The sequence below is a fragment of the Sander lucioperca genome, chromosome 17, assembly GCF_008315115.2.
Source record: "Sander lucioperca isolate FBNREF2018 chromosome 17, SLUC_FBN_1.2, whole genome shotgun sequence".
Taxonomy (NCBI): domain Eukaryota; kingdom Metazoa; phylum Chordata; class Actinopteri; order Perciformes; family Percidae; genus Sander; species Sander lucioperca.
In genome coordinates this window covers 5,734,429-5,756,442 of record NC_050189.1, presented here as the reverse complement: position 1 = coordinate 5,756,442, position 22,014 = coordinate 5,734,429, and the positions used below count along the sequence as shown (strand labels likewise).

The 22,014-nt window shown below is 39.8% G+C and overlaps 1 protein-coding gene across 1 annotated transcript; it reads right to left on the bottom strand.

The window, feature by feature from the left end:
* Nucleotides 1–836: 836 nt before the first annotated feature.
* cxcl19 (chemokine (C-X-C motif) ligand 19) lies at nucleotides 837–3,361 on the bottom strand. The gene is made up of 3 exons (XM_031304521.2): nucleotides 3,095–3,361; nucleotides 2,110–2,245; nucleotides 837–1,432 (listed from the first exon to the last, which is right to left on the bottom strand). The coding sequence occupies exons 1-3, from the start codon at nucleotides 3,147–3,149 to the stop codon at nucleotides 1,300–1,302; spliced, it is 324 nt and encodes a 107-aa protein (XP_031160381.1). The 5' UTR covers nucleotides 3,150–3,361; the 3' UTR covers nucleotides 837–1,299.
* Between the last annotated feature and the right edge of the window lie 18,653 nt (nucleotides 3,362–22,014).

The following is a 22,014-nucleotide window of genomic DNA, read 5'->3' as shown; positions in this document are numbered from 1 at the left end:
GTTATTTAAGATATTTATAAAATATCTGGTCATGCCAGATGTAATTATTCCACTCATTTTTTAAACAATGCAATTACTCGTTTCAGCCACCAGGGGGTAGTGCTCCCCCTGCCCCCCAGCAAACTCATGAGTCAGACCCATCTGGTAGCGAAGGAGGGCAGAGACTAAGAGCTTCATGAAAAAATATGCACCAAACAAACCAATTTGAAATGTTGCTGTTTTCATAAAAACAAAAGTTGGGTGACCCTCCCCCCAACAAAGAATAAAAAGACATGACCCTCCCCTATTTTCCTCCAGTGGTCCATTCCATAAATACCGAACGGTCCTTAACCCGTTATCACCAAACTCCATCTAGTGATAAGAGCAAATAAGCTGTACCTGTTCGAACAGGTACAACAAAATGTACTGGAACTAACGTCTCTGTCAAAGTACACACTGATTTAATGACAGTTTTCCGGAAGTCTCCCAGCATGCAGAACCCATAAGCTCCAACGGTTAGAGAACGACAAATCATTGGAAGTGCACACAACTCTGGCATGGCAGGCAAATGTGATCTGTATCTGGATACCACAACTGGATAAGAAAAAACGCGGGTTAATGTAAGGTGTAAATGTAGTCTTGTTATTATACATTTTGTTTCATACATCTTATGTTTAAGTTTGTGCATATTCTGTTGGCTGCAAAACGGTGTTGAAGTTGATCAAAACGCTAAGTGTTCAACAGTGTATTTATTTATACAAATATGTGGCGACAGGATTCACATCCAGAGCAAAGCAAGTTTGAGTGGAAGACACGACACATTTTGCTTTTTAAACATATATTTGTTTTTCTTTTAAGCCTTGCATTAGATATATGGATAGGGGTTTAACAAAGCAAATGATATGTTGGAGAAGCTCCACACAGTATTACATAGTATGACATATTTCGTGCTACATTCATCTGCTTTCAAAAGGTCATACAACCAAACTTTCTACACAGAATAACGATTAACATATTAACGTCACACTTGAGCACAATTAAATAACTTAAGCAAGTCTTACAACTACTTCCTTAACATAATCACACACATCTGTTTTTGAAGTGCTCTAACACAAACGTCAATATAAGTCCAGAATCAATGTTACTTAGAAATGTTTTAGAAAATATTAACAATAACAACAGAAAAGTTATTTAAGTTACACAACTTGGGTTAAATGTTGTGATTTAATTAAGTAAAACAGCTTGGCTCATAGTTGCAGAAAGAAGTTATTAGTATAAACAGCTTCAGTTGCAACATGTTTTTCATTTTTTACCATGGTATTATCCTCGATTCTTAGGCAGTGCGTCTCCTCCCTGCTGATGTAATTGTTTCTTAAGAACAAAGTCGATAAGCTTCTTCACCCAGGAGGACCGAGGGTTCAGGCACACTTTCTCCCCATTCACCAGTCCAGCTCTGGTCAAAAGAAAAGTACCACAATTAGGGTCAGGATTGAAAAGCAACCAAACTTCGTCATTTCTTCCTATATATTCTATATACACAATCATCTAAATCCTGTCTCAAAGGCAAGGCAATTTCATTTGTATAGCACTGTTCAATAACAAGTAAATAACAATATACAATATATATCAAATAACAATATTCAAAGTGCTTTACATGAGACAATTTGTTTTAAAGAATTGTCTTTCACTTTTTATGTATAATTAACTGTTTAATTTTATATCATGTAAATGGTATCTCCCAACATAATGATCTAAATATTGTTTCAGATGGAAAAGCTAAATCCCTTTTATTAAACCTTTAGACCATTAGAAAACTACAAAACTTCCCAGAAACAATACCATGGACATGTGTTCCCTGGAGCCCTGGATTTACAGTATATTGATTTTTATATCACTGTAAATGTAATCTCTTTTGGGACAAAATAAGCAATTTGAAGACATCACTTTGGGCTCTTGGTAATTGTAATAACCTTTAACAATGTTGTGTTGTTTTTTAAACAATTAAATGATTATTTAAACTGCAGATTAATTGACAATGAAAAAAGTTGTTACTTTCTTCCTTCTAATATAAATTTGTTATGATTTGCGTGATTACTTTGATTATACAGTCGTTAATATGAGAGCACTTACATGACTTCTATATCCGGGCAGTGGGGCCCTTCAGGGACGAGCTTGATGCTCCTCAGATTGTCTGGAGGGATGATCCTCGACTCCACCTGAAGGCACCGACAGTGTGTGTTGTAGTCCCTACTGATTGGCGGCATTCCTGTCGTCAGATTTTAAGGAGACAAACATATCACATCGGCTTCTCATTCATGGCAGACTTTTTCTAAATCACTTGTGAAAATAAACTTGGAACTCTGCTTTGGTTGCAGTTTTACTTGAAAGATCAGAGCATGCAGATGTTTTTTTTTTAACTTGGTCTTGAGTGTAATGAAACTTGTATTTTTTTGCTATGCTAACAACTCCCAGAAATGTAACTATCTCTGGTGTTTTGACATTATCAGCTCGACAATGATAAATGTTGTGGATTATATCATAGGATTACATAGGCCACTTTGTGTTCAATCTTGTCAGCTCAAACACTGACACTGGGTGCAGTGTTTTTCCAACAAATCAGAGTTAAGGAAGAAACTGACGGCTGAGGTTCTAATTTTGCTTTGCCCTGCAAATATGACTAAGATCAGGCGTTGAATCCCTCCTTTAGTAAATGCAAAACCACTGCATCCTCCCCTTCCTTGTTTGATTGTAATGGGAACTTGGCATGGTCTCGGTGTGATGGTGTAACACCTGATGTGTATGTGTTCATTAATCCATGAATCAAATACTGACGAGACAACTTTCTAACTGCATGCTTTCATCAGAACCAGCAGCCTTGGTATTGTGACATTGTTACAATGGGCACTTCCCTCTTTTCTCCCCCAGTCATCTTCCTGTTCACTACAACGTACATTCTCAAGTCATGATGCGAAAAGGTCACTGAAGACTGAAAAGTTTGGCTGAATTGCAACTCTGCAGGAAACCCTTCTTTATCCAGAGTTATTTACAAGCAACTTAATCAGTCTTGTAATATGTTACCGTTACAGAAGAATGTTTAGCCACAAATTGCTCTTACCGTAAACAAGGACGGACAGGGTCCCAAACATAAGCAGGATGCAGAGCTTCTTCATCTTGTTTGCGCTTGTTAACTTGTAGAGGCAGTTGCCTGTTAAGGTCTTCAATTCACACAGATATCATCCAGCTGTTGCGACTGTTTATATACATTCTGATTTCCAATATTTACACATACAGCAATCATGTGCTCATCACAAACTTAGCTGTGGGAAATGGAGAAAAAACCCAGTTTGTATATATGTGTGTGTGTGTGTGTGTGTGTGTGTGTGTGCATATTGGTTTCACTTTGGTGCATTCACATGTGCAGCAGAAGGTAGTCATGGGACGATGAGTTCAGGGACAGACAAGAGGCCCCGCTGAGGTTAAGACATGGCGTGTTCGCGGTTGGCGATCACAGAAATTAGTCATACAGACAGAGCATGTCTGTCTTGACGATCAGCCAACAGCTTCATATCTCTTCTCTTCATATCTCTAAGTATTCAACTCGGTTTTCTGCCTGATTCTAAAAGAGGAAAATGATAATGATCAACAGATATATTTCTGTAAACAAACACAGTTTGACCTGTGGCTACTGCACATATGATATACATGTGAGGTTTTGTTGTTGTCTTTTGTCCTGGGGGCTTTGTCAGACCCTATATATATCTACAGCACAATAGAGTTACTATGTGAGTTCATCAGTGTTTGTCCTTTTTGGTGTTAGTGTGGTGGAAGTTTTCTTTGCAGCAGGTGTAGATGTTTTGGAAAGAAAATAGAATTGTGAAACAAAAATAAAAGAACAGTCGTAAACTAAGCCAATTTAGGTTTTTGTATTTTATTATAAACTTGCAAGTTTACAAGGAAGCATACGGTTCACAAAAAGGCACGCAGCACTAGTGTGAAAGGTCTCTTCAAATGAGTGAACAGAAACACTGAACTTAAATACATCTTCAGAGTGACAGCACACACGCACTTGGCTTATTATGACTCTACATTTCTCACAGGCAATCTGATACACAAGAAGACAATCAGAAAACACAAGAGACATCTTGGAGCCATTTCGCCTCCTTCCCCCTGTACGACTTTCACCCCCCCCAGTTGCATCTCAACTGGCATGGGAGAACTAAATGTATCAGGAGAGATAGTTTTAGGGTTACCTTGTAGCCCCTATCTGTTCAGACAAACAGCGCTCACATTATGTTCCAGACTTTGTGATTCTCACTTAGTTAGAATCAGATTCTACATGTGGGAATGAGATAAACTCTCTTTCAGCATTGTGAGAGAAAGCATAAAATAAATAAATCAGAAAAATATAGAGAGAATCATGTTAACAGAAATTTCGCCATTACATTAGTATGCAGTGTTTCCCCTAGGTTAGCCTGCACAATGCTCACTCCACATAAAACACTACTTTATATCACTTCCAGCAATCTTCACGGAGAGAATGAGGGCAAAACAGCATCATCCAACAGTTTTAACTGAATAATTTCTGGTCCAGGTCAGCTAAAAACACAAAGAAAGAACACTTGAGCAGCATTAACCACCATTTACACTGTTTCGATCGATTTGTTTTGAGGTTAAATTGACACCAAAATAAAGACTTGTTAAAAGTCTCTTTCTCTCTTAGTTTTGCTAATTAGTCAAGAGGTTGAAAGTCTACATAATTATCTGTTCAGCAAGTATCAGTGACATATAATTTAATTAATGACCAAGATAGCAGCCAAAATCATCTTTTTAAATGACAAAGCGCTTTCAGACATTACTTGAGAAATATTACTCCCTTATGATTAAAGGCATGTGTCTTTGTCAGACATTGGGGTCATAAATGTGGGATAAAAGTGGGTCATGATGTGAAGCCTCAAGGCCACATGACTGTAAGAAATTAAATGGCGTATTACAGTATGACTTGGCAAAATTGTACTCTTTTGAAAAACAACCTTGAGGGGACTTTTTAAAGGAGGGGGGTTTTACAACCACAAGCACAGAATGACTACAATATTGCATACACTACATACATTAGGCAATTAAGTAAAAGTGTAAATACTGTAATACCTATGACAATATGAAGTCATTTTCCAGTTTTTTCTGCTTTTAATTGTTAACTGATCCAGGACAGTACTTCAATCCTAAGAAGCTGTCATGAGCTAACATTGAATATAAAACATGAAAGCAGTACTAATAGTTCTCTTCTAATTTACCAGCTTCTTTTTGTCTACTGATAACATGTGACTTTGTTACTTTTGTTGATTACAGACCAAAGTGAAACAAGAGGATAGAGGGCTGTGGGGGCTGTACAGAAACTGGTTTAGCAGCAGATACATTTTATCAGTGTTATTGCTATTGCAACAGAGGATGTCAGTGATGATTTATGACTTTAGTTCTTTTTCTGAGCCAGACAGACAGACAGAGAGAAAGACAGAAAAACAGACAGAACCTGCATTCCCACAGTAATACATATTTAAATACATATATATCCTTAGCCATTCTAGCAGCATGGCTCTAGTGGTGTTGGTCAGTCGGTCCCCCACTTTGGTCCAGACTGAAATAGTTCAATAAGTACTGGAGGAATTGTCATTACATTTTTGTTACAGACATTCATGGTCCCCAGAGGATGAATCCTAATGACTTTGGTGATGGTCTGATTTTTTGTCAAGTACCACCACCAGGTTTACTTTTCTGGTTGAGTGAAATGTCTTGACAACTGAAATTTGGTATCCACATCCCCCTCAGGTTGAATTGCACTCAAATTGTTGGTCCCAATTTTTTCATCACCTGGTCTTAAATCCAGTGTTTTGATTCATGACCAAATGATTATGACCGGAATGCTGACCAGGAGCGGCGCCGGTGCCGTGGCAGAATTGGACAGAGTGACGGAACCGGGTTCAGCAGCCTCTATGGACATCACGGCAAACATGAAAAGACCGAAGAGAACGTTGACGGAGAAAGCTAATTAGAGAAAAGGAGAGTGACTGAGCAAGAGTACATCTTAGAGGGAAATCACAGTAAGTAATGTAATCAACAAATGCTTGTGCACAGCTGTCCATATTTACAACGGTGGTGTATAAGTGTAATACACTCTGAAATTGTAGGGGTGCTAAATTGCAAAAAATAATGTTACGCAATGTTTCTTTAAGATAATGAACATGGTAAACATTATACCTGCTTAACATCAGCATCTTAGCACACTAATAGACGTAGCTGTAGACTGTCTTGTTTAGGTTCTGGCTCCTTTAGTTTTAAAATGGTGGTTTCTTTGATTACTGACCATATACACTTGCACCTTAGTCTATTTGCATAATTACACCTTGCAATTTATGTTGCAAATACTGATAACAATGAGTGCATCTAGAGGAGGAAGTTTCTAATATGTCACTAGCTGCTTTGAACTGGAAACTGGATGTTTCAAAAGAAAATTCCAAAATGTTAGTTTTATTTTACAATCGTGCAGGTTTATTGCAGTCTTGCAGCTGTGGTGCCTTTAATAGTAATGCTGTGATGCTGTATGAAGAGGAATCCGCCGACACTGTTCTTGATTATAAAAAGGTTTATTAAAAGCAAAGATTCAGCATCAATTTTACAAACTCCTGCAGAGAGCTTGGAGAGCGACCAACCCAATTCTTCCAAAAAGTCGTTCTGCCCTTTCTTTGTGAGCACACAGTATATAGTCTATGCATACATTAACATAAACGTAATATATGCAAGTATATGATTGGAACAGAGAACTGACCAATCGATTGTTTCTATCTGGCACAACTCCAAATAAGGGCTCTTTTGTCCAAGAGGGCCCTTAGGCTCATGTTAACAATTTCCAGAGGTTACAGTGAAGGTGGAGTAAAGGTCATAGGAATCCCTTATACCAAATCTTAAGTTAAAGTTGTAACTCCAGACACCACACAGCCTTTAATTAACAGAATCACATGTCAAAAGTTGTACATTATGATTTCAGCCTGAAAAAAAAAAAACTGGATGGACGCTTAGAGTATAATGTATAAATACACGTTTGTAATAAAAAAAATAGAAAGAAATTACTTCAAATTACAAAAACAAATAATGCTTTAACATATACAGTTGTGTTCAAAATAATAGCAGTCCAACATCACTAACCTCATAAATCAATTTTTTTGGTAGAAGTGATATTTCTACATAGAAAATAATTTACTAGTAAGTGTTGTAGAGTCATAGAAAACCAACAGTCATGACATGCATGCTGCTCATTCTGTGTAATTGAATCTGTAATTTATAGGGGCATGTTCAAAATAATAGCAGTGTTGTGTTCAATTAGTGAGGTGATTGATTCTGTGAAGAAACAGGTGTCAATTATGGCCCATATTTAAGGAAGGAAGGAAGGAAGGAAGCAAGCAAATGTTGAACACAACAGAAATACAAATATTTAAAACACTGTTCACTGAGCAGCTCGCGTCTCTGCCCCGCGGATCTCAAAACAACATGCACCGATAATTAAAAGTAATGAACCTATACTGCTTACGGCAGTAGGCAAATTCGCCAGAATCATGTCAACCAGTCCCAAAAGTTAGACTAACTTCAAGTAAGCACCGCCATCTGAACTGAAAGCTTGTATTGAAACAGGGTGTAGCCAGACTTTGGTTTCTAAGGGGGAATACCCTCTGTCCTCCCCACCACACACAAATACACCCACACTGAGGATCCAGGTGAGGAAAATCCACCCATGGGGAGCCATTACCGTCGACGGGCTTTAACCAGGTTCTGAATAGTTCATTCCTCCAACCACTTCTGCTGAAACTTGCATTTTCCCATTTTTCCGTCATTTGATATTTCCTCCGTTCTTTCGCCACAACGTACACCTACTCACACCATAGACAGTAGACTCACACTCACCGCACGTTGCATTACTAGCATCCGGTGTCGCGACTTCGTGCACCAGCCGTAAAAAACAGCCAATTAAAAGGTTCCGCCTATCAACCATTACGCTATACTTCCGATCAAAATTAGATTTAGATGTTTATATAATCAAAATAAATCGTGAAAAACAATGTTTTTATTCCATCAAGTTTACATAATTTTGAATGCCTTTGAGCATCGAAGTTCATGCTTTTTCATGCCAGTTCATGCCTGAATTTTCACAAAATCTATTTAATTACTTTTCATGCTTTTTAATGACCCGCGGAAACCCTGCATAAGCCACTATGAGTCGCGTATGGGAGCTGGTTTTAATAGTTGGGTCGATATTGTTTGTTATCAGCGTGGCAAGTGAACCGGCCAGCAACGCAGAGTCACATGTACGCTACAACAGAGACTTTCTCCTACAACTGAGCGCCTACGCAGGCGATTGGAATCATACCGATGCAAACATACCCACGGAGATAACAAGAACTTTCAATGACAAGGAACACAAGAGAAAATGAGGGAAGAGGGGAGGAGTGCACCAAAGACTCAGGAAGAGGAAAACAAAGGTTCCACTTCCAACTATCATTCTCTCAAACGTCCAATCGATAAAAAGAAAAGCAGATGAGTTGCGAGCAAACACTCGTTGCCTGCATGAATACAGGGAAGCCTGTGTCTTAGCCTTTTCTGAGACTTGGCTTAATGATACAGTGCCAGATTCTGAAGTTTGTCCTGACGGATTTAGTATCGTACGCAGTGGCGGTTGTACATTGAATTACACCCAGGGCAAGACCCCCTTCGAGCAAAAAAAAAAACAAAACAAAAAAAACCCCACAAATTGCAGAATTTTGCAGAATTGTGTTCATTGTCTTCTGAAAATGTTGGAAGTGGAGATTGTGCAACTTAAAAAGTGTGTTTCCTGTTGTAATTGCAATAGTTAAATAACTGGATTCTCTTAAGTTTGTTTTTCAAATGTTCTAATGAAGGATTTGTGCAATTGAGAAATATAATTTTCTCTTTCACTTATGTTGTTATAATAATATATATATATATATAAATAAATAAATGTGCCAAAAATATATACAATCATATATATAAAAAATGTAACAAAAGCAGAGAGCAACAATAATATCAAATATTAAGAATAATATGCAAATAAAATATAGAATAAATATTCTAACTAGCACAAATCCTTCATCACATCATCACATAAAGAGAATGTAATTATTACACTATAGCACTAAGAACAGACAACACAAACTAAAACTAAAACCTGACCTTTCTTCCTTGATGCAAAATCATCAATGATGTTATCATATGAAATCTGCTCCCCTATTGAGTGATTGATACTGACGGAAAGGCCAGTGATCCGTTCCTCAGGTATGACTTGATCAACTTTATCTTTGAAAAGCTCCTTTCCGCTTGAGCCACAGTGACTAGCAGAGTAAGTGCAATCCTGAGAGCAGTCCAAAAGTTGGGGTAGATCTCCGATAGTGTCATGGTTTTGGTGTTTTGTTTTGTATTGTGTTCCATTCCTGTTACCTGCTTGTTTATTTCTGTTGCTTCCTTGTTGTTTTCTGTATGTTCCCTGTTTTTGTTGGTTATTCTGTATTGTGTATGTTTTGGTTAATCCCTGTGTTGTGTCAAGTTTCTGTGTTTAGTTGATGTCATGTTTTCTGTCTGTTGTTCCTGTTTCCTGTTTTATTTTGATAGTCTGTTTTCTGTCTTGTCATGTCTAATTTTACTCTGTGTTTCCCGCCTTTGTTGATTACCCTGCCCCGGCCTGATGTGTTTCACCTGTTGTATCACCTGTCCCTCATTTGTTCATTACCTCGTGTATTTAACCTCTGTGTTCCCTTTTCCTCTTGTCAGATTGTTTTGTGTCTGTTTGTGTCCGTGCCCTGCCACCCTGCGTGTGTTCATGTCCTTCCCTGCGTTCTTTTGTGAGTTTTTCCGTGCGATTCTTTTTCTGTGGTTTTTCCAGCCTCTGTGCTGTGTTTTTTGGTTGCAATAAATCCTCTACGCCAACTTTCTCCTGCCTGCCTCTCCCTGCGTTTGGGTCCAATATTCCTCACTCCTCACAACAGATAGATCCTTATCATCCCCCTTTCCCCCCCCTTGTCCGGACCGTTCCATTTGGGAGACCAAGCAACATAGGCGCCGATTTATGTTTTCCTCCGTGGGTGCTCACTGGCGCACGCCCTTTAAAAAAAAAAGTAGTTAAAAAATGTTAGCATTTCAGACGGCCGACACAAACACACATGCCTATCAACTCAATAATAAAGCCGTAAAGTAGGCTATGTTTCAACTCAGGATAGGATTGGAGATGAAAAGTTTAACTGACACATAACCGCGATCAGCTTGGTGGGTGCTCAGTATTAGTGGAGTACCAATGATGTCGGTGCCTATGCCCAGCAACCCGTTCGACCCAGAGGTGAACTGTCCCCCGCTCCCCTTTTCCCTTCTCACAGCTTCTCTGTGCAGTGTGCACGGTACCTTCTCAGCAAGCAGGGGCGCCAACTTTCCATTTCCCCACACGGTGAATTGATAGATAATACAGTAGAAAACTAGCCTGACATGGTCATACTCAGATTCTAGTCAGAATGTGACTTTGTCTGTGAACTTCCCGACCTCGAATGTTGTGGCTAAGTTCAGCTAAGTTCGGCTGGCATCAAGGCTAGTAGAAAACCGCTTCAAGGATTTATTTTTTTAAGTGCTCGTGCCACCCCCCATGTATCATGAAAAAATGCCGTCCTGGGCGGCTGCCCGCTTCGCCCGTGCCAAAAAACGCTACTGATCGTACGCTTGGACCGATGCAGTAAGGCTACACGCAAGGAACACGGAGGGGGCGTGTGCGTCATGATAAATGACAGATGGTGCAAAACAACTGTGGTAAGAAGAAAGATCTGCCCTTCTGATATTGAACTTTTATCAGTTTCTATGTGACCCTTCTATCTTCCCCGTGAATTTCCACAAATATTTGTGACTGTTGTCTACATACATCCAAGAGCAGACATAAACAAGGCAGCAGGCATTATTTTTAATACCACCCAAGAATTGGATGAAATCTCACCAGATGCGCCAACGTTTATAATGGGGGATTTAATAACTGCACCCTCAAAAAAACTCTGTCTACCTACTCGCAGTATGTCACCTGTAAAAATAAAATAATCGACTTATCCTACGGCTCCATCCCCAAGGCATACTCATCCAGTGCCAGGCCCCCCCCCCCCCCCGGGTGCCTCAGATCACAACACAGTCCTTCTAAGACCCACCTATAAACAGGTTTTGAAAAGGGTTAAGCCTGTGGAAAAGCAGATCCAGGTGTGGGATGAGGACAGTGTAGAGACGCTGAAAGGATGTCTGGAGTGTACATCCTGGACCATCTTTGAGGACTCTTCAGCTGACCTGCACGAACAGACAGAAGCTATTTCGGGCTACATAGAGTTTTGTGTGAGTGCGGTCATTCCAACTAAGACCATTAAGGTGTACCCAAACAATAAACCATGGGTGAGAACTAAAGGACATACTAAATGAAAAAAAGAGAGTCTTCGCTTCAGGAAGCTTACAGAACAGAAAAGACATGCAACGGAAGGTCAATAAGGAGATCTATAAGGCCAGGTGTCAGTACAAGGACAAGGTACAGAGTACCCTGGCTGCGGGGAATTCAAGGGCTGCATGGACTGGTATAAAGTTGATGGCCAACGCCCCCTTTAAGACAGGGAAAAAAATTGACTTCATGGATGACACAGCATCATTTGCTCTGGCCAACAACTTAAATGAACATTTTACCCGCTTTGAAATAAATGACAGTCTGCCTGGCAACAGATTGTGATAGACGATGCTGGGATGGAGAGCACTTTGATTATTAAGGAGGAGATGGTCCAGCGAGTGTTTGAGAGGACTAATGTGCGGAAGAGCCCGGGGCCGGATAACATTGGAGGCAGAGTGCTGAAGCAAGTGGAATTTTTTGTTCCCTCTTCCAGCGCTCAATGGACACCCAGGTGGTTCCATTGCTTTGGAAAACAGCAGTCGTGACCCCCCTTCCCAAAGTCTCCCATCCATCCTCATCCAAGGATTATAGGCCCATCGCCCTCACCTCTCTTTTAGTTAAATCACTTGAGCGGATTATTAAAACACACATCATTAACTCCTGTAGACATGCCCTTGACCCTCTACAATTTGCCTATAGATTTGGGAGGGGGACGGAGGATGCCACTGCAGTGCTTTTAAATTATCTGTATACACACCTGGAGGGTTGTAAAACGCATGCTCGTGTTTTATTTGCAGACTTTTCATCAGCATTCAATACAATCCACCCACAAATTTTAGCAAACAGACTTAGAGACAATTTCCAGCTAAACTCAATATTAATTAAATGGATTTTGACTTCCTGAGTGGGCGGCCACAAAGAGTATGGGTGGGAAACACATTATCTGGGGTCCGCTTTACCTCAATTGGGACACCACAAGGTAGTGTCTTGTCACCACTGCTATATATATTGTACACTGACTGTTGTCGCAGTAGTCACCCTGGACGTCATATAATTAAATTTGCGGATGATACTGCTGTGATTAGTTTACTGGTTAACATGGTCCAGTGTTGCATGAATTTGCTGACTGGTGTGAAGCCTCCCAGTTGCATTTGAATACGTCCAAGACCAAAGAGTTGGTCTTCGATTTTAGACATGGGGCTCCCTTACCCACTCCGACTCTGATAAAAGGAGAGGAGATAGAGCTGGTGACGGAGTACAAATATCTCGGTCTCATCATTGACCATAAATTATCCTGGGATCATTGTGCTGATGCCGTTTTTAAAAAGGGCCAACAACGTTTGTATTTTCTTAGGAAACTTAATTATTTTAATGTTGACAACAAAATTTTGACTCTTTTTTACAAATCCTTTATCGAGAGTATTATTTCTTATTGTATTGTATGCTGGTATGGACATTGAAAAATCAGCCATAGGAACAAATTGGGGAAGATTGTTAAAACCTGTGGAAAAATTATTGGTAGGCAACAGGTAGAACTATACCAGCTATATCTGACCATATTGGCACAGAAGGCAGACAAGGTTTGTATGGATACATAATCCACTTTCAGAGGAGTACAAGCCGCTCCCTTCTGGTCGTAAATATAGATATCCTAATGTTAGAACCAACCAAGCAAAAAACTCATTCATTCCCATGACAATAACCCAATTAAATAAGATGTAGGGAGGTTGACTTCCGGGAACATGGCGGAGAGTATAGATGCCTAGTTAACGAGCTCTCCCAAGGCGGTTTAAAAAAATTCACAAATAAATGTAACTTGACAGATGAAAGCAAGGCATGAGTGGAGGAAACAAATGAGGAAGCCGGAAAAACATTGAAAAACCAAACAAAGCTGAAAAACAACTCGTAATGGAAGAAATCTCCGAGAGCATTGCTAGCGCTACTAGAGCAGCCAGCGCTGCTAGAGCAGCCAGCGCTGCTAGAGCTAGCGAACACGAGGAAGGTACAGCGGAGAAAACTGATGGCCAAGGCCAGGCAGAGACGCTCCAGGCTGGACTCGCCACAATCAGTAACGACATAAGAGAGCTTAAACAAGAGTTACGACAAGAGCTAATTCCACTCAAATGAGAACTGAAACAAGAGGTGAAGGAAGAAATCAGTAGCCTCCGACAGGAAATTGACCACACGCTAAACGAGACAAAAAACGAACTACAGACACAAAAGACTGACATCGTCGAAGCCCAGACGCCCATAGCGAAGCTGGAAGATTGGGCGGCGGACGCAAAGGATGTACTGGCGGAGATGTGGGAGCAGACAAACCGGTTGAGAGAGAAAGTGACGGATCTCGAAGGGAGATCAAGGAGAAACAACATCCGAATTTTTGGCATACCGGAGGACACGGAAGGGAACTCCGCTGCCAAATACCTGGAACAACTGCTAAAAACCGAACTCCAGCTGCCTGAGGGGACTAATCTTCAGATCCAAAGAGCACACAGAGCCCTTGCCCCAAAACCGGCACCGGGTGCCGCTCCCAGGTCAATCGTGGCCAACTTCCTACAGTTTGAGATGAAAGAAACGGTCTTGAAGAAGGAATGGCAGAAGAAGATACAGGTGGGCGGAAAACATGTTTTCTTTGACCATGATTACCCCACTGAAATCGTTCAGAAACAGAAGACACATGTGGGCATCAAGAAAGTGTTAAAGGAAAAAGGCATCCGTTTCCAGACACCGCTCACAAAGATCCGGATTCACTGGAACAACGGTGTGAGGACGTATGGGAGCACCAGAGAAGCTGCACAAGACATGGAGGAAAGAGGCTACACCGTGGATATGCCAGGCGAAGACACCGAACCTGCGGCGGGCGGGAGGGCGCCAGGAGTATCGGAGTGGCAGCGAGTGACGGGGCAAGGACGGAGCCGGAATGCAATGCACCGAGCGAGACAAAAACTACAAGGTTTTCAATGGAGATCTTAAAGAGGCTTTGATAGGAAAAAAGCAAAAAGTGGACTTGAGACAATACAAGTATGGACAAAGACAAACAACACGATTAGACAGAGGAAAAGAGATGATGAAAGGGCTTAAACGCAGCAAACACTATCTGTAGATTACTGAATGGGACTTTGTCCACATCTTGGATTAAAGTGACTGATTCAGAGAAAAGGATCCACAGTGGGATTGTCTGATCAGGTTTCCTTTTCTTTATTTTTATTTAAAGCTAATAAAACCGACTGGGAGTGGTCAGGTTATTTGAGTTGGACTTATCTAGACACTGTGGAGCACCGTGAGTCGCGCTCAGTTTTAGGTCTAGGAAGGGTCCCTTTCTTAAAGATGAGGACCTCGTTGGTGGGTGAAGGGGAGGTCACCAACCCCCCCCACCTTTTGAAGTTGTCTTTCCAGATTTCTTTTATGTTAACAACTGTTTATGAGTGTGTAGTTCAGAACTGTTTGGGAGTGCACTTTCTGGAAGTATTATATCATAATGTCGTCTAACAATGTTTCTCTGCTTCTCTTTACAGTCATCAGATTTACCTATCATATAATCAATAATATAGTGCCTCTCCTAGTTATGCTATTATATTTCTAGACTGCCGAGGAAGTTCCTTCTTATGACACGCTCTTTTCTTTTGTTTCCTTTTATGCACATCCTGTCCCAGAAGTGTTTGTTACTAACCTAGCTCTGGGGAGTTTACTCCCCGGAGTCCTTATGTTTCTTCTTCGCCCAGAACATCGCCTCGGATTAGGGTGACACCAAGATCTGGGTCTTGGGTGCAGTTGTCGCTATGGACCTGCTACACCCTGCTACGCTCTGCGATTCCCTGCAATGTCCGGCTACGTCCTGCTGCGTCCACCGAGTCCACCTATGCTCTGCTGTGCCACGCTACATCCCATACCGTCATAACCCCAACCGTCAGACACCGCCCACCAAGAGTCTGGGTCTGCCGAGGTTTCTTCCTAAAAGGGAGTTTTTCCTCGCCACTGTCGCAATAGCCACTAATGCTTGCTCTTGGGGGAACTATTGGAATTGTTGGGGCTTTGTAAATTATAGAGTGTGGTCTAGACCTAAAGTGTCTCGAGATAACTCTTGTTATGATTTGATACTATAAATACAATTGAATTGAATTGAATTGAACAATGTCAGAATAATGTCGCTGAATGTAAATGGTCTGAACATACCAAAAAAAAAGAGAGGGTTATGACAAAACTGAAGAAGGAAAAAGCACAAATTATATTTTTACAGGAGACCCATTTAACACAGTCAGAACAATATAAACTGAAAAGATATGGCTACAGGAATCTATATTACAGTTCATACAAAGGGGGATACAGAAGAGGGGTCGTAACTTTAATATCAAACATGATTCAATTTGATTGTGAAAAGGAGCTCAAAGATGGGGAGGGGAGATATGTTATAGTAAAGGGTAGATTAGAAAATGAACCAATAACATTGGTAACTATATATGCACCCCCGGAGAGCGATACAAAATTCTTCAAAGCCTTGTTTGATGTCATAGCTGTTGAAGCAGAGGGAATCTTAATTTGTGGGGGAGATTGTTCTGTGTACGTTTTGATAGTTTGTTTTTTCGTTTGAACCACAAAACAAAATAACGAGAAACCACCTGTTTTTTGTTTGTCGTTTCAAACCAAAAACAAAGAAATGGTAAAAAAGAGCCGTTCTCCTGTTTTTGGTTTCTGAATCCAAAAACGAAAAACGACTAAACCAAATTCAAATAACGGTCCGATTTTGTTTTTTTGAAATTCCTTTTTTAATTTCTCCGTTTGAATATCTACATTAAAAGAAAGACAGGTTGGCCAAGTGACCCGGAAGTAATAGTAAATATAGCCTATAAAAATAAAAGCCAAGCTTTCAGAACGGTCATAATATGCAGCACTAACGTTATACCAGAGTAACGTTAGAAGAAAAAAAATCAATCAATAAATAAATAGGCTTATATAAACCTGGACCGAAAGAAATATGTTAGCAACAGTAGTTTATTACAGTGATTTAATATCGTGCCTATCCACGTACACATCACCAGTCACGTTTAATGAGCGCATTGTTTGGTTCAATACAGTTGGTAATAGTTCACCTAAGAACTTATTGTGTGTGCAGAGTTGTTACGGTTAGCACTATTTTATATAATTAAATTAATATTTAATGTGGTTTCCACCTTAATGGACCAAACTGTTCCCCTTTCTACCAGCAGGTGGCAGTATTTAAATGACTGTATTGTGTCTGTGGTAACTGTTTTAAATCAAGATTACTGATACAGATGTATTTATTGTTGTTCATTTCATTTGGTTTTTGATTTTGATTTTATTTGCAACCTAGTTATCATCATCATCATCATTCACCCCCAGCCCAGAGTTAAACCTGCATGTCCTTCTGTTTTAACCTGATTTAACGCTGCTATCAGCTGCTTAGCAGCTCAGACAACAAACTCACATCAGAAATGTCCTAATGTAGGCCATCTGGCCAAAAGAATGATTTACCAGTGTGCTATATACTGTGTGAATCTTTCTTCTCTATACACATTCCAGTGTGTATAACATACGACACTCCCATTGTGTCATGCAAGTGAAGAGAATCCATACAAGTCTTAAACATTTATTCAACATATATAGCACATACATGCTTTCAAAGGCATTGCATGTACAATCTATGGCTGCAGAACATTTACTGTGAAGCCCTAAGGTAAGAACATTTTACAAGGTCCTCAAAAGAAAGTCCAAAAACATAATTACATTACTAAAAACAGGCTGTCAATGCTGAGTACATCGGCAATAACTGTAACAAAACGTTTCCAGTAACTTTTAAACAGTCCTGCTTATTGACGTGGATGAATCTTTGCCCATTCCTCTGTACAGAACAGCTTCAAGTCTTGGATGTTGGTGGGTTTCCTCACATGAGCTGTTAGCTTCCGCATCCTCCACAACATTTCAGTCATTTTAAGGTCAGAACTTTTGACTTGGCCTTTCCAAAACATTCACTTTATTCTTCTTTAAGGTAGGTGGGTAGATTTATTTTGTCACAATATAACAGGTTATATAGTATAAAGTATAAATTGAGTTTGTAACTCCCTTCTGCTACATAGCAGACAATATACATTAATATAGAAGCAATTATAAAAATGGTAAACAGAAATAAACTATAATCAGTGGAGCAGTGCTGAGGATGAACTAGAGTTTATGAGTCTGATAGCTTGGGGGGAAAAGCTGCTCTGCAGTCTGGTGGTGCGGCAGCAGAAACTTCTATATCTCTTCTATAGGCTGTGGCTGGGTGGGTACTGTCCTGTAGTATCCTTTGGGCTCTGCGTAGGCACCTCACCTCACAGAGATCACTGATGCTCGGGAGATGGGTACCAATGATCTTCTGAGCAGTTTTAATCTCCCGCTGCAGAGCCCTCCGGTCCTGGGCCGTGCACATCCCATGCCAGTTTGTGATGTTTCCAGTCAGGTGATCACCACATCATCAACACATTTGCTGATGTAAGATGTCACACTGATGATGTATAATCCTCAAGGCTCTCCTGGGTGGTGACCTCATCTGTCCACACTTTGACTGTCCTTACTTATGATCAGACTTGCAGCACTGTCTTTATATTTCAGTGAAAGCTTAAATGTTAAAGTGCCCATATTATGAAAAAATCACTTTTTCTGGGATTTGGGGTATTATGTTGTGTCTCTGGTGCTTCCACACACATACAAACTTTGAAAAAAATCCATCCATGCTGTTTAGAGTGAGATACGGTTTCTGAATGTGTCCTGCCTTCAGTCTCTGGGTGAGCTGTTCAAAATCGGCACGGCTTGTGACGTCACAAGCCGAAACGAGCAGGCTAACCGCAACCATTAGCTCGTAGCGTTAGCATGCTAATGCTAATGCTAGCATGCTAACGCTAGCATGCTAACGCTAGCATGCTACCTCGTTCTCAATAGCAAAGCACTGCTACAACACACACAAGTTCACCATAATCTACAAAAGAACTACTTACAAGTGCGCCCTCATTTAGAAGTATCCCAGCTAATCCTGCCTTGTAACTGACCGAAGTTGTAGAAACAGCCTTTCTTTTACTGTCTATGGAGCTAGCTAGCTGACATGATCTACATCTGAGCTACTGCACATGTGCAAGTGCAATCAAAGATAGTACAGAAGAAGAAGAAGAAAAGAGGTCTCACTCTGTAGCTAAAACAGAGACCAGCTGAAAGAGGATCTGCAGCAGTGAGAGAGAGCGGTGCAGTACAACAAAAATATGGTGTTTTTTGAAAATTAAACCATGTAAACCTATTCTGGTACAACCTTAAAATACAATTATGAACCTGAAAATGAGCATAATATGGCTGCTTTAACATAAACATGTTTTAGAATGGCATAAAATTAAGAAATGAGAATGTGTCTGTACACCTATGTGTCTTAAGCAGCATAAGCAATCAACATTTGTTTGCTTTCACTCCCTCTGACTGCAGCTCAATATATCATTTGGACTGTGCAATGACAGATATCGTAGCAATAGATGATGGAGAAGTGAACTGTGCACCACTACGCTGCATGAACTTTATCTGAAAAATCTGTGTAAAATACAATAAATAAATGATATTCCATAAATATTATCAAAACTTTAGGAGGTGTTCTCTGTAGTGTGGTCCTGTAGCAATACAGAATGATGGCAGTTGTTAAGTAGGCTATTCTGCTTAATATTACCAATATGCCTAGTAATTGCTGACAAAACTAGCCTTTATAATCAATCTGGAATGTAAACAAAACATTTTCAAGGTACACATTTCAAAGAAGACTACTTGAATGAATGAGGTGCTAGAAAAACAAAATGCATCAGGCGGTATCCAATAAAAGCCCCACCATGGGCCCAACACTTTTCTGTAGCTTTTCCATTATATTAATTAGTGGGAATGCTGATTCAGCATTCCCAACTATTGTTATGCTGTTCTTTATTTGTAGTGGGAATGCTGTTCAACAGCATTCCAACTATTGTTATTCTGTTCTTTATAAACTTATTCCCTCTTCCATACGTTTTTTGGCTCTCTGTAACTTCTGCATACGTTCAGCTATTAAAACCATTCAACTTTTAAATTGTTCAGCTCTTTCAGCTAATGATGAGACTTCTTCAACTTTTTTTCTACTATTTATACTTTTTAAAATATTAAGCTTTTTAACACTTTTTTTAACATTGAAGTCAATGAGATCATGCTTCAAATGCTTCAAATCTTCTTCCTCTCCCAACATTTTCAGCCTTTCCATACTTTCACCTACAGTTCTAAATAAAGAACCTACGGTTCTCTCACACTGTCTCGCACTCATTAACAGGTGTGGTGATTAATGATCAAAGACAGGCTTTATAAGTGCTAAAAGAACAGCCACAATCAATACAGATGATAGTGTAGTGGATAGGGTACATGCCACTGGGATACATCAGTCAATGTGTCCTTGATCAAGATGTCATTTCACTTTTTCAACTATTCTCAGTACTTCAACTTATTACGGATTTAAGCTATTCAACCAGTTTAGCTTTAGCAATTCAGCTATTCATGTTTTATTTTGGCTCTCTCTTTTTCCTCTCCTCTCTTTCTCTTTCTCTCCTCTCTCCTCTCCTTCTCTCCTCTCTGTCCTCTCTTTCCTTTTGTTCAGCCCCATTCTTTTTACCTAATATATTTCACATCTCATATCAGCTAGATTGATGCTTTTTCGTTCTATGCAGTGTCTGATAATAATACAAAGTATTTCTTCTTTCAGCCGTTTTAGGTAACCTAATTCATTTCAACTTTCATCTTTGACCATATTACAGTTCAGCTTCAAGCTTTTCTAACAATGTATATTAGCTCTTCACTTAGGTAATGCAGTTTAGCTTCCAACTCTAACAATTTTCCTGATTTTTTAGCAGTGTAGTGCATTTGAGCTTTAAGATTTTTCATACTATGTGTTTCATATTTCTGCATTTGTGAATGATTATCAATTAGAAAATATACTCAGACCTCACAATGTTCTACGTCTTTTGTCATTATTCAACTTTTGAAGCCAACAGTTCAGTTTAGCATAAGCTTTTAACTTTTTGAATGAAATTCATACGTATTCCATTACGATTTCCACTTTTTCAACTATTCTCACTACTTCAACTTCTTCTTACGGATTTAAGCTATTCAACCAGTTTAGCTTTAGCAATTCAGCTATTCAGCATTCCCACGCATTTTCTGCAGGAAATGCATTTTCTAGTTATATAATATAGTGCTAACAGTAACAACTCTGCACACACAATAAGTTCTTAGGTTAACTATTACCAACTGTATTGAACCAAATAATGCGCTCATTAAACGTGACTGATGTGTACGTGGATAGGCACGATATTAAATCACTGTAATAAACTACTGTTGCTAACATATTTCTTTCGGTCCAGGTTTATATAAGCCTATTTATTGATTGATTTTTTTTCTTCTAACGTTACTCTGGTATAACGTTAGTGCTGCATATTATAGGGGCTTTCCGACCGGATAGTACTTGTACTTTTTAGAGGAAAAGTACACTTCTAAGCAGTTCTAAGAACTAGGCTACTCTCCCCCAAAATCTTTTTTGCCGTTTGCATTCCCACTGGCCAAGTGGCCATAGGGACTGGTAGGAGGGGTAAGGGAGTGATGCAAGCACGGCAACGGTCTTTATAGCGTTAAAATCAGAAAACAAATACACAAAAAAGTATGAACTAAATACTAAATCTAATGTATATAGCATATTTGTCATAATTTAAACAAGTCTCCCGAAGAGAAAAGGGTATCTCTCTCTCCCCCGCCTCGGCCTGCTGCGCTGTGGACGTGTGTGTGTGTGTGACGGCCGGCGAGCCGGGTCACTTGGCCAACCTGTCTTTCTTTTAATGTAGATATTCAAACGGAGAAATGAAAAAAGGAACTTCAAAAAAACAAAATCGGACCGTTATTTGAATTTGGTTTAGTCGTTTTTGGATTCAGAAACCAAAAACGGGAGAACGGCTCTTTTTTACCATTTCTTTGTTTTTGGTTTGAAACGACAAACGAAAAACAGGTGGTTTCTCGTTATTTTGTTTTGTGGTTCAAATGAAAAAACAAACTATCAAAACGTACACGGACCAGGATTTGAATGTTATTATGAATCATAATATGGACACGACGAGCCTCAAAAGGAATAAAGGGCAGTTAACGAGATTAATAAACATCACTGGAGGAGATGGGGATGGTAGACATATGGAGAAACCTACATCCTTTGGATAAGGACTTTACACATTATTCAGCTGCACATAAAGTTCATTCATGGATAGATTACTTCCTGGTGTAACAGAGTGACAGCTTCAGAGTGAAGGAATGTGAGATCGGGGCTGCAGATGTGTCAGACCACAACCCTCTCTACCTGAAAATTAACATAAACAACAGGAAAAGACACACAGTATGCAGGGTTCTAGAGTGAGACCAATTTAGTCGCATATGCGACCAACATTTGTAAGGGTGCGACTAAGATTTTTCCTAGGTTGCACCGGTGCACTTAACGTCCTTGCATCCGCTGCTTCTCCACTAACGAAGCGATGTCGTTTATATCGATATGGTTTAATATTGCGTTA

What these genes read in the sequence shown, in the direction of transcription:
- cxcl19 (XM_031304521.2), bottom strand. Translation starts at nt 3,149, where the DNA reads ATGAAGAAGCTCTGCATCCTGCTTATGTTTGGGACCCTGTCCGTCCTT. An exon ending in CCTGTCCGTCCTTGTTTACG is followed by an intron (nt 2,246 to 3,094) that starts GTAAGAGCAATT and finishes ATCTGACGACAG; the next exon opens with GAATGCCGCCAATCAGTAGG. An exon ending in TGCCCGGATATAGAAGTCAT is followed by an intron (nt 1,433 to 2,109) that starts GTAAGTGCTCTC and finishes TCTTTTGACCAG; the next exon opens with AGCTGGACTGGTGAATGGGG.